The sequence below is a fragment of the Macrobrachium nipponense genome, chromosome 31 (assembly GCF_015104395.2).
Source record: "Macrobrachium nipponense isolate FS-2020 chromosome 31, ASM1510439v2, whole genome shotgun sequence".
NCBI lineage: Eukaryota > Metazoa > Arthropoda > Malacostraca > Decapoda > Palaemonidae > Macrobrachium > Macrobrachium nipponense.
This window is the reverse complement of record NC_061093.1, coordinates 62,084,649-62,096,796: the sequence shown is the minus strand read 5'-3', so window position 1 is coordinate 62,096,796 and position 12,148 is coordinate 62,084,649. Positions and strand designations below refer to the sequence as shown.

Genomic DNA, 12,148 nt, shown 5'->3' with positions numbered 1-12,148 from the left:
GAGTCGGAACTACAAAAATAGACATTTACTCAAAGCAAAGTATTAATTGAATAATTAAATGGAATGATAACTCAAAGTTCAGATAACTCAGATAACACCCGGTAATTAACACTCTACCAGTAATTAGTCAAACACCATTCTCTCTTCTCCAGAGTATGGTTCCCTCCACTAGAACCGCCTGTTTGAAGAACAGTAGAACACACTAATGAGCATACAAAACTGTAAAACAAAGTCAAAAGATTAAATGAAATAGAACATCTTTAAAAAATATAAAAAATATAGTCAAGCCACACCTTTGGCTAAAGCACAGTAATTCTTACCCATTTCCAGCCAGTTTCACTCACATAATAAAAGAAACATTTCTCCATCTTGAATCTCCCTTTTGTTTGCAACTGAACTGCACAGACTCGTGAAACATGTAGGAAGGCAAAACGTCTCCCAGTGGAAGACACCCAATGGCTCCTGTAGTCCAGAAGCACTGTAAAACCCCGAAGACTCATAGAAACTCTCGTATGTGGGAACATCATCTCTGCAATGGCTGGTGAGCGTCTTGCTAGCATTGGGGAACGATGATTATGGTGTGTTTCAGTATGTCAGTCAAGTCATCGGTCAATTGAAAAGAATTAACCCTAGACATACTTCTGTCAAATAATGACCTCAAAAATTCCCAGAAACACTAACTGAACGTCTCTCAATTAACCTCATTTCATATGACCACTGAACTAATTTCTAACTTCAACTCATGAAAGACTCCAAAAGATCACCAAATCATAAGTCATTACCAAAACCCCACAAAAAAAAATATTAAGTTCTTTAACTTAATTCTCCAATAAAAAAAATAAAAAAAAACTTCACCAAATTCACACACGAGCACACACTCCAGAACTCACAGAAACTCCAAGGACTTCCGTCATCACATTTCAAACTCACAAACTCTCACACAAAAAAAAAGTAATGAGCCCGAGAAAAAAACACGTAAAAAGCACAGACCCAATTTATCACCGAAAATGTTTTCTCAAGCTCTGATATTTCAATAACCCACAAAATCAGTAAGAACTCTCCAATTTCTAACAGCAAAAAAACTTTTTACTGCTTGTACAATTAATTTCAATGAGACTTAATGTCAAACGCCCCTTTTACATGATTCACACACTCCCGACAAATCATATCTCCCATCTAGAAAGAAATGCTATTTAAAGCTCAACCCTAATTACATCTCTCGTAGGAAAAGGAAAAAAGGGGGGAAAAAAAGATAACAACAATAATAAGTGAACTTTCCTCATCACACAGTATATATAATATACATTACCCAACTTTTCCCCATAAATGCGATATGTATCGTTACGGAATTTTGCCATCGCAACTTTTCATCTATCGGACACGGCCGGAAACAATCCCCTTACTTAGATACATCTCGTGAAATGCCAAAAATCAGCATCTTTCAGAATAGTGCAAAACTCTGAATAATCGACGCTGGAGGAGAAGAGTTATCACACCAGATTCATCACAGTATTTTCTGCAAAAAAATCCACCTGCGGACACGTCAGGTGCTCCAACTGCAGTATAGATTTGTCTGGTCAGACTCGCAACTTCAGAAACTCATGATTTGCAAAAAAAATGTCTATACTGACATTATCAGCACATTTCACAAAATTATCTCCATGATATCAGAAAGGTGCTAAAAAATTCTCCTCAAAGACATAACACTCACATGATACTGCCCAATTATATAAAAAATTATCACCTATCCGGGATAAAAAAACTACAGTAAACTCACAATTCAGCAATTATATGTCACCAAAAATAACCCACTGGTGAATATAAAAAATATAGCATCTCCATAGGACCACAATGCAGTAATGCCACTCGCCTCCAATTAGTGACGAAACCAAAAGAACCACAGAACTACTCTCTTGGCTCGTAAAACTCCAGAAATTCAACTCCAAAAATCATAACCACAAAAAAAAAGTCACCCCCCAAAATTAATGCCACCCACAAATATTTATATATATCACCATATTAATAATAACACCACTCCGGTGATAAAAATATTTCCCTCCATTTAATTAATAACCCCACAGCACCATATTCTCTCTATCTCACCAATAATCACATGTGGAATAAAATAAGTCTCCAAAAAAGATTATTACACTCAGAGCAGGATAATCAAAAATGAAACTCCACCTCCAAAAAAATGCACTCAAAGCATCTAATTGATACACTCGAAAATATTGCCTCATTTCTCCTCATAAACGTTTCTATTTGCAACAAAAATGGCTGCAAAATAATTGAACTAAACATAGCTCTCACCACCATAGGCCTAAACTGTGGAATATCTCCAACAAAATAAAAAATATCAAATGGCAAAAATATTATATCCCCAATTCTCCAGTACAATAACTTAATGTTATAGTCAAAAACTATAAACTCTCTGTTTAGCATAACTGCTGAGAAAGGGCAAAAACTTGGCGAATAAAATTGCCCAGGAAATTCTAGAAAAAATCATCAATGTACCACAACTCATTATAACAAAACCACAAATCCAAAGTGTCTAAGCAAAAGCTTCCCCACATTCACTTCGGCACTGGCCAACAGAAATTTAACCAAGTTTCCTATCTCCGGCAAAGTTGTCACAAATACAACAGAGGTATTGTGCAAGAAACCCACAACTTCTGGAACACAAATATCCAGAGAAAAAAATATAGTGCCATTACGTATTCATTCCAAAATGCAAAAATTCTCCCATAAATCTCTCTGCAGCATCAAACAGCTGAAATTATAAACACATTCCCAAACAATGACTCCAAGTCACGAACTGAGATATTAAAAAAATTCACACAAACTGGAGAGCAATATAAATTCAAACTCGCCCATGATAAAAAAAAAACTTATGTCAGCGATGGCTAACGTCTAAAAAAGGAAAAGAAAAACTAATAGCACTGATAACTTTTCCCGTGACACCTGTAACATCTGTGAGTCACGTAGACTTCAAGAAATTATCTGCTGAACCCATAAAAAAAAATGTGTCGTTAGTTCCTCCCATATCCAAAAAAACATCACCACCCTTAATAATCATTACTACACCCATGTTAGTATAAAAAAAAACACCAATATTACAATTATCAGTATCAGAATTCACCAGTATCAGTAGTATCACCAGATATTAGAAAATATCAGTACTCGCTCAATATTAGCACTCGCCAGTATCAAGTATCAGAATTATCAACTATCACTATCATCAAATACACCAAAATTCACCAGAAATTGGTATCACCACCCATAAAATCATTGGCACATCTCCAAAAATCATTAATACCATGAACTCTGACAGAATCCCCATAAATATCTCAATTAATGATAATTCTACTTAAGTACCTCCCCCATAAAATATCTCAAGTAATAATAATACTAATAATTTTCCATAGTAATAATTCTCCCGCAAATATCTCCAGTAAGGGCATTAATATTGCCATTCTCCAGTATTTATCATTATTGCCACACCAAAACTCCAAAATCAACACCACTCACCGGTATCATCAATCATTACCAGTCATCACAAGTAACACATCACCACCTAGCAACACTATGCATCACCACTCACCACCAATGGCATCACCAATCACCACCATTTTAAAGTAATCTCCATTTCCCAAACAAATCTCCATTAAAAAAAATAATCTCTGAATCCCCAGTCATAATTATGCCCTCCTCTAACGTTGCGTAAAAGCATTCTCCAAAGCATAAGGAAAACTTCCACCACATTCATATGCATTTCATGTCCATTTCCTCTCCACTCAAGAGAAAGAAAAAAAATCTTTCTAAAAGAAACTCAACGGGCATGTCATATCAAAACCCAATGGTTATCAGCTGATTCCATGGCATTGAAATTTCTTATTCAAGGCCAAACTCACCCCCATTGCCCCGACACAAAGAAAAAAAAGTTCACCCCACTAAAAAAAAAAGAGCTTCACCCTCCCCGTCAAACATTCCCGCGTAGAAGACACCACTACCCTCCCCTTGCACTACCCCTTGGTCTGTCAGCACAAATTGCGCTGAGAGCATAAGAACGAGCGGGCGCTTTCGCTCCAAGGCAAAAAATGCAATTCAAGCAACCTCAAGAACTGAACTGTATGTATGAAAACCATTCATATACACACGTATGTATTAAAACAAAGACGAATGCGTCTCTTCTAAACATGCGCTAATATAAAACTTATTACATTTTGCTATTTTGAGGGAAATATATTGTAATCTGAACTGCCTCTTTAGAATTGTTCTCACACAAAGTAAAAAAAACACCAGGGCAAAACCGAGCGCGAGAGAAAAAAAAAACACGCTAATACACACACTCGAACGACCCGGTATTACGAGCAAGAAAACACTTGGCAGCACACCCTAACAAAGTCACACTGATTAACTGACACCCTCGACGTATCTCACCCTGGGCAAAATGCTGAGCCTACTTCAATTTTCCTCTCCCATTGCCAGGGATATTTCTCTACCCATTATCACCTATTAACTGAAATCTAACACATTTCCACAACCAGACACTCTGAAAACAGCATTTTATAGCTGATACCAATCTAATAAAAGGTTTTTTTATTCAAACACTGCTGGCACTAATTAATATCGGGGCCACTGCCTCCATTATTCACTTTTGGTAGCGAAAGCCAGAGCGGCCAGCAAACAGGGGTTTTGTTAACACTTTCCCTCTCTCTCCCTCTCTCTCTCTCTCTCTAAACTGCCAACACTCTCTCTCTCTCTCTCTCTCTCTCTCTCTCTCTCTCTCTCTCCCGATATACCTCCCCTCCATTTATTAGGTCATCAAATCAGAGTCGGAACTACAAAAATAGACATTTATTCAAAGCAAAGTATTAATTGAATAACTCAGATTCTTACAGGATAATTAAATGGAATGATAACAGTTCAGATAAGTCAGATAACCCCCGGTAATTAACACTCTATCAGTAATTAGTCAAACACCATTCTCTCTTCTCCAGAATATGGTTCCTCCATTAGAACCACCAGTTTGAAGAACAGGAGAACACACTAATGAGCATACACAATTGTAAACACAAAGTCAAAAGATTAAATGAAATAGAACATCTTTACAAAATCTCAAAAATATAGTCAAGCCACACCTTTGGCTAAAGCACAGTAATTCTTACCCATTTCCAGCCAGTTTCACTCACAGAATAAAAGAAACGTTTGCAGAGCCATCCCGGCATCTGGCTTCTCTCTTCGTAACCGTCTCCATGGTTCTGGCTAATTACATGCCATTATGAACGGACATAGCTCATACGGACGCACGAATTCACACCCTTCGTTCACATCTTGAAACTGCCAGAAACTGGTTTCAAAGTCACCTTTGACGAACGCCCATAACTACAGACGATCGTTGACCTGCTTAGGTAAGGATCACACCACCTCAAGACCTATCAGCATTTCTAAGCTGTCGCTCGAACACTCAGTCTCCATGGGAAGCTAAAACGATGATTCCCCAATTTCTAAGGAATGTCAAAGCACGTGACATACAAAAATGTCTCATACATATCATATATTATATTATCAGTCTTTATATGTTACATATATATAGTGTGTCTGTGTGTGTGTGTTGTTTGTTAAGCTAAGACCGATATAATGGACTACATATGCCTAGACTTGATGAAAGCAAAACAAGACAGTGAAAAAGCTGTCTTAAGCCAGACGAAATCGAGTGATATGCTTCTTAAAAGCTGTAAACATTACAAAAGTCAAAAGAAAAAAAGAAACACAAACGAGTCGCCAAGCTCATCAATAAAAAGGGATGTCGCCAACTGTCTCTCACACCTGTCGGACCTCAAAAGAAGCAGTTTATAGGTGAAGTCAAGATTGAATAGTTTCATCCTTGGAAGAAAGAAACACAGGAGGAGTCACATAACTGTGAGAGTCATATTCCAATCATAAATAATCATAAACAAGATGGAGACTTTAAAGAATATCTCACTGAAGCCTTTGATCGTTCCAAGACAAATCTGGGGATATTTACGAAATTAAAAGTGATTCTAGAATTGAGAGGATGAATTCAATGACACAAAAATACTGCTCACAATCATAAACAAGATAGAGACTAAAGAATATCTCACTGAAGCCTCTGATCCTTCCAAGGCAAGTCTGAGGTTATTTACGAAATTAAAATTGATTATAGGATTGAGAGGATGATTCCAAAGACACAGAAATACTGCTCACAATCATAAACAAGATGGAGACATTAAAGAAAATCTCACTGCAGCCTCTGATCCTTACAAGACAGGTCTGAAGTTATTAATAATTGAGAGGAAGAAGCCAATCTTTAGAAGACAGCTTTGAAAATTCGGATGGCAGAGTGAACTGAAACACGGGTAGTCTTTCCTTGGGGGACTTTGAACCTGCAAGTTGCCAATGGCAAGATGAGGCAATTAATGTGGTCAATGAAGGGAAAAGAGGCTGGTTCCCGATGCCTTAATATGGTTGAGAGAAACTGGTGGAAAATTGTGGGAATGAAAGAATTGAGAAGTAAATGAGAATGTGCCGGGCAAAGAAAAAAAAAAAGAGCTAATAAGAAAATTTGGGGAAAATATGAACAAGAACTTTAGGGAAGAAAAATTTCCTCGGGATCCCAAGAACCCAACGTAGGATCCCTTGCATGACCCCAAAATCCTCTTTTACTTCAAACTCGTCGTTGACAGATGTTCATTTTTTAAGTAGGAATAAAAATTTTGCGTCCATTTATAATGATACCTGTTAGTTGGCCATTCATCAGTACATCACAGACCACCACCAATAATAATCGAGGCCTACTAAGAAAATAATGTAAGTGTCATAGTTCAGGTCGAAGACAGGCGCCATCCAGGAATCCTGCAAGTCTTTAAATTCCTTCCCGGTTTGACCAATGCCATTTCATAAATTGCCCAAGTTAAAAATTCGATTCGAAATTCCCAAACATAAGACAAATAACTTAGATTCGAAATTGGTTGACAATGTTGGGATCAAGTATACGGTAGACGAGACGACACCGCATTCGATAGTTCACCTTTGAAATTATCTTAATTCCCACTGCATCACTTTCCATTAATTATGCTTAAAATATCATTCGCGTAAAAGAGGTGGAAAAAAATTGGCTATAAACTCTTGATTAGTAACCACCTGCCCTCTTTCTCTCAGGTCCTAAGTAAAATGACCACATAACTGACCTAGGCAACGAAGAACTAGTCAGATTCATTGAGAAACCGGGTACAAATGCCAGCGTCATTAAAAGTGCTAATAACAATTGTTAATGAACAAAAGATACCCCAAAGTGGTCTTTCCAATAAATATTATCATAATCATTAACGATGTTGTTGATCTCTTTATCAATATCTGCCAGCTTTAAATTTAACCAGGGAAGCAAAGGTATATTGCTTTTTTTTTTTTTTTACTGAAAATTTTCCATTCAGTTTTACGCGCTTCCACAAGTGTTTTGAATAATCACACGTCACATTTAACTAAGTTGTCAAGTACAAAGTACAGAGTTTCCTAACGATATTAATTCGCAGTGATACATTTTTCATCCCCGTGTAAAATTAGTTTTACAAGATACTGCGTCCAGTCCAAAAAAAAACAAATAAATTCATTCATTGCTTTCAAGGCATCGTTTGCATCCGAGATAGCATTCGCCACTCGAAATAGCTGGCATGTTGCACCTGTGGTGTATGTATATATATGAGTGTACAAATAGGACCATCACAAAGTGCGCCTTCACAGCATTCGATCAAGTCGATCAAGGGAACGTCTGCTTTTCCAACTAGTCAAGTTTCGAAGCTTCGCTGTCTATTAAGCCGCTGAAATGAGGTAGGATCCAGTCCTCTCTCTCTTTCTCTCTCTCTCTCTTTCTCTTTGTGTACGTGCAAATTCAGGAATGAAAATACCTTTGCTCTCTTTCCTACGAGAAAAGTTGGTGCACTTCGCTAACTTAATATTGTGAAATCTTAGCGATAGATTTTCCTACCAGTTCTTCATTTCATTCCCTGTGCCGATATTTTAAACGGTAGAATAAGTTTTAACACCATCTGCTTTCGTTCTAAACAATTAAATCCTTTGCTTTCCGCTCTTTATCATTTTTTTCTTCTATCTCAGTCACCCTATTCGACTGGGTGGTATTTATAGTGTGGAGTACCAGGTTGCATCCTGCCTCCTTAGGAATCCATCACTTTTCTCACTATGCGCGCTGTTTCTAATAGCACATTCTTCTGCATGGGTCCTGGAGCTACTTCAGCATCTAGTGTTTCCCCGCTCCTTTTCAGGGATCTTGGGATCGTGCCTCCTAGTGTTCCTGTGATTATGGGTACTACAGTTTCTACTGGCATATCGCATATCCTTCTTATTTCTATTCTCTGGTCTGGATACTTATCATTTTATCTCTTTCTTTCTCATCTACTCTCGTGCGCCATGATATAGCAACATCAATGAACGATACTTTCTTCCTGATTTTGTCTATCAGCGTCACGTCTGGTCTATTGGCATGCATCCCCCTACCTGTTCTGATACCATATAGTCATCAGAGAATCTTTGCCTGATCGCTTTCTATCACTTCCTCAGGTTGGTGTTCGTACCACTTATTACTGCAAGCTAGCTGGTGTATCTTGCAGAGGCTCCAGTGGAGAGCTTTTGCTCCTGAATCATGCCTCTTTTTGTACTACTTCTGTGCAAGTGTTTGACATTCGCTTCCTATGTGGTTTATGGTCTCGTCTTTCATATTGCACTTCCTGAATATTGGTGAGATGTTATTTCCATCTATTATTATTTTTTTTTTTTTTTTTTTGCTCTATCACAGTCCTCCAATTAGACTGGGTAGTATTTAAAGCGTAGGGTTCCGGGTTGCATCCTGCCTCCTTAGGAGTCCATCACTTTTCTTAATATTTGCGCCGTTTCTAAGATCACACTCTTCTGCATGAGTCCTGGAGCTACTTCAGCCTCTAGTTTTTCTAGATTATTATTATTGTTATTATTATTATTATTATTATTATTATTATTCAAAACAAGACAAAAAATCTTTAAATTGCAAATGAAAACATTGTCCATAAAAGAGAAAAAAAATAAATTACGTTCTTTCTCTTCAGCAGAATACTCTTTCACTCTTCCTCGTATGTCATCTTTCCTTCTTCTTCAATAAAAATTAAGAGGTCGGCCATTCCACAGAGGCTTCTGCCCATCGCAAATTGAACGCCCAGTCAGCTTTTTCTTCATTTTTCTTTTCCCTGTTCCTCCTGATGTCTGTCGCTTTTTGAAGAGATGTTGGTCCTTAAAAATGTTATTGAAATACCATTAGTGTGTCCGATACTGAGCGTGATATCTCATAGTCGCACACACACAAAAATATTCATTGGATAGTGAATATTTATCCCGTATGTTCATTTATAAAATATCACATGGTCACTGACTTAAAATGCCAGTTTATTAGCACTGTTTAAATTCCAGAAAGAGAGAACTGGTCACAAAATTTATGCTATAATGTTTTTTTTCGTTAATAACATAAACTTGCCAGATGTGAAGATATAGTAAAAGGTAGTATAAACGATTTGTTTCCTGATTTAATCGACTAAGTTCTTCATATTCCTGTATTCGCTTACTTTTCATATTTTTTCTAAATTGATTCATCGCTGACAAAAATAATGACCTCCCCGTGGTGTCTTTCAAACACTCATAATTCTTTAATATAATTTCCTTAACTTCATGAAGGCTTCCACTTCCTTTCCCCATAAGAAGATTTCAACGTCCTGACCGTCCATAAACATCAGAATATAACATTCAAAAACTATATTTTATTCACGAACATACAGTTATCTAATGTCTCCGAGTTAGGAGAAAAAAATACAACATCACTGAAGAAACCAATTTCATTTCAGAGTCACTTTCGTGTTATTGGGCCTCCTGGCGGTTATTGCCGGTACTTCCGCCCTGCCGGCAGCCATGGACATTTTCCAGAAACTCAACCATGTAATGGAATTTCCTCTAGTCCGGTAAGTTACCTTGCTGATTACGTCACAATATTTATTCTGCTTTCTGAAACAGCATTATCTGCATATTCTGACCTTCAACTTGACATCTTTAAAACAACCTCACCTATTTCCATATCCGACCGCTTTCTTCATCATAAAACCTATAAACAGGGCGAAGAGAGTGAAAAAAAAATGCAAAATCTCTTAACAAGATCCTATCAGTATCAGCTTCATAACTACTTCTTCCATGTATAATTTCAACTGGCTTTGTATTGACATTAAGGGCTGCTCTATGAGCAAGAGCCCGTGCTGGCAAAAGGTCAGCTTAATCTAAAACAGCAGAATGTCTAGTGACGCAAACCCGTCAATAATGTTGTCCTGTGAACGTTGTCGATTCCTTCGCGTAATTGACAAAAGACATCAAAAGGGGATTTTGCATTTCCATATGACAGTCCAGTGTGCCTTAAAACAAAGATTTGACTTGTACAATTGCTGCCTTTTCTAAAACCAGCTTGTCCATCCCGGTGCTTTTTATCAATTTATTTCTCCAACCTCCTGGGAATAAGCATTCTGAATATATTCCTCACAAATAGAGTAAACATGCTTCTATAGTTACCATATCCAGTTAGGTCACCTTTCCTAGGTACCTTTACTGTCATAAAAGAATACCCAAGCTTTGCTTCAATCCACCATCCACAGTTCTACACTCCACACTGAAAAAAAATGTCTTCCTAAAAGATAGCCTATAGCCATGAACACAAGCACATATTATATCTACTGCTTTTAGGTTCCAGGAGAAAATGGAACGAAGTGACAGTATCAGTCAGATATTATTGTTGATAACACTAAAATCTCATGAATGAATTATTTATCTTGATTTCTGTTTCACTCATAGTTCCGGTGAAAGCTCGGATGAAAGCACTGAAGAAACTACCGAAGACAGCACTGAGTCTGCCGAAGACAGAATGGGCGACAACAGATCTGGCGGGAGCAGCAGTGAAGAAACCACCGAAGACAGTGTTGAGTCCGCCGAAGACAGGATGGGTGAAAACAGATCTGGAGGGAGCAGCAGTGAAGAGACCACCGAAGACAGTGTTGAGTCCGCCGAAGACAGGATGGGTGAAAACAGATCTGGAGGGAGCAGCAGTGAAGAAACCACTGAAGACAGCGTAGAGTCCGCCGAAGACAGGATAGGTGAAAACAGATCTGGCGGGAGCAGCAGTGAAGAGACCACCGAAGACAGCGTTGAGTCCGCCGAAGACAGGATAGGTGAAAACAGATCTGGCGGGAGCAGCAGTGAAGAGACCACCGAAGACAGTGTTGAGTCCGCCGAAGACAGGCTAGGTGATTTAGTTTAGAGATTATGAGGAGTCACTACATAACAGGGAAGCAACTGGAAAATGGCCAAAACGACTATTCCAGCAAGGACGATTATGATGAGGATGATGACAGAAAAATAAAACAAGTCATAATTAGTAACTGTAATAACCTTTCAACTTTTTGAAAAAAAGGCTTCTTTGCTTTTGGCATTTACAAAAAAGTATTAAGTTCTAGTAAATTCAACCAATGGAAATACCCCTGTTCAATTCTTTTGATTAATAAACCATTTAAATATTAATTATGCTTCTTTCTCATCATTTATCTGATAACGATGTATACATATGTAAACATACCTACATGCAAATATACATACATGTATATCTATCTATATATTGTTAAATATATATAAATATGTATTATGTATATATATATGTGTGTGTAATACATATATAATCAATGTTTGTGGTCGCAAAGAAAGAAAAAGTATAGTAAGGGCTCACTCACACTCCAATTGTTTATTTATGGATTAACTCTCTGTGAAGACTTTTTCCAGAGATTTAGCCATATTAATCATCAACACAGAAGGTTCATTAGCAATGTGCTGAGCTCCCCACTTACACTGAGCCACTCACCTCCATACTGTTTTCACCCTAATGCATCCTAGCCATAAAGGCTCTTTCTTCCCAATACTTCTTTCACTACATCTATCTAGCAGTTCTAAGTATTCTCTTCTCCTCCTTCTTCTAATACAGGCTTCCCTCCCATCTTAAAAACTGTTTATCCCTCTCAGCAAGTTATCTTCGATGCCATACTTTCTCAACAACCTCTCATAA

At 37.6% G+C, this 12,148-nt stretch overlaps 2 protein-coding genes across 3 annotated transcripts in view; one reads left to right on the top strand and one right to left on the bottom strand.

Moving 5' to 3' along the window:
• The window catches only part of LOC135207044 (uncharacterized), a 25,208-nt gene extending 13,595 nt beyond the window's left edge, over nt 1–11,613 (top strand). Inside the window, exons 1-3 of one of the 2 annotated variants that reach the window (XM_064238675.1) lie at nt 7,728–7,848; nt 9,903–10,016; nt 10,891–11,613. In XM_064238675.1, the coding sequence (XP_064094745.1) occupies nt 7,844–7,848; nt 9,903–10,016; nt 10,891–11,353 (582 nt within the window). In that variant the 5' untranslated portion in view covers nt 7,728–7,843 and the 3' untranslated portion in view covers nt 11,354–11,613. Of the gene's footprint in view, nt 1–7,727; nt 7,849–9,902; nt 10,017–10,890 lie in introns of those variants that run through there. The other variant, XM_064238674.1, reaches the window with a different exon arrangement.
• The window catches only part of LOC135207051 (cubilin-like), a 252,388-nt gene that overhangs the window by 219,627 nt on the left and 20,613 nt on the right, over nt 1–12,148 (bottom strand). The gene's annotated exons all lie outside the window — the stretch shown is intronic.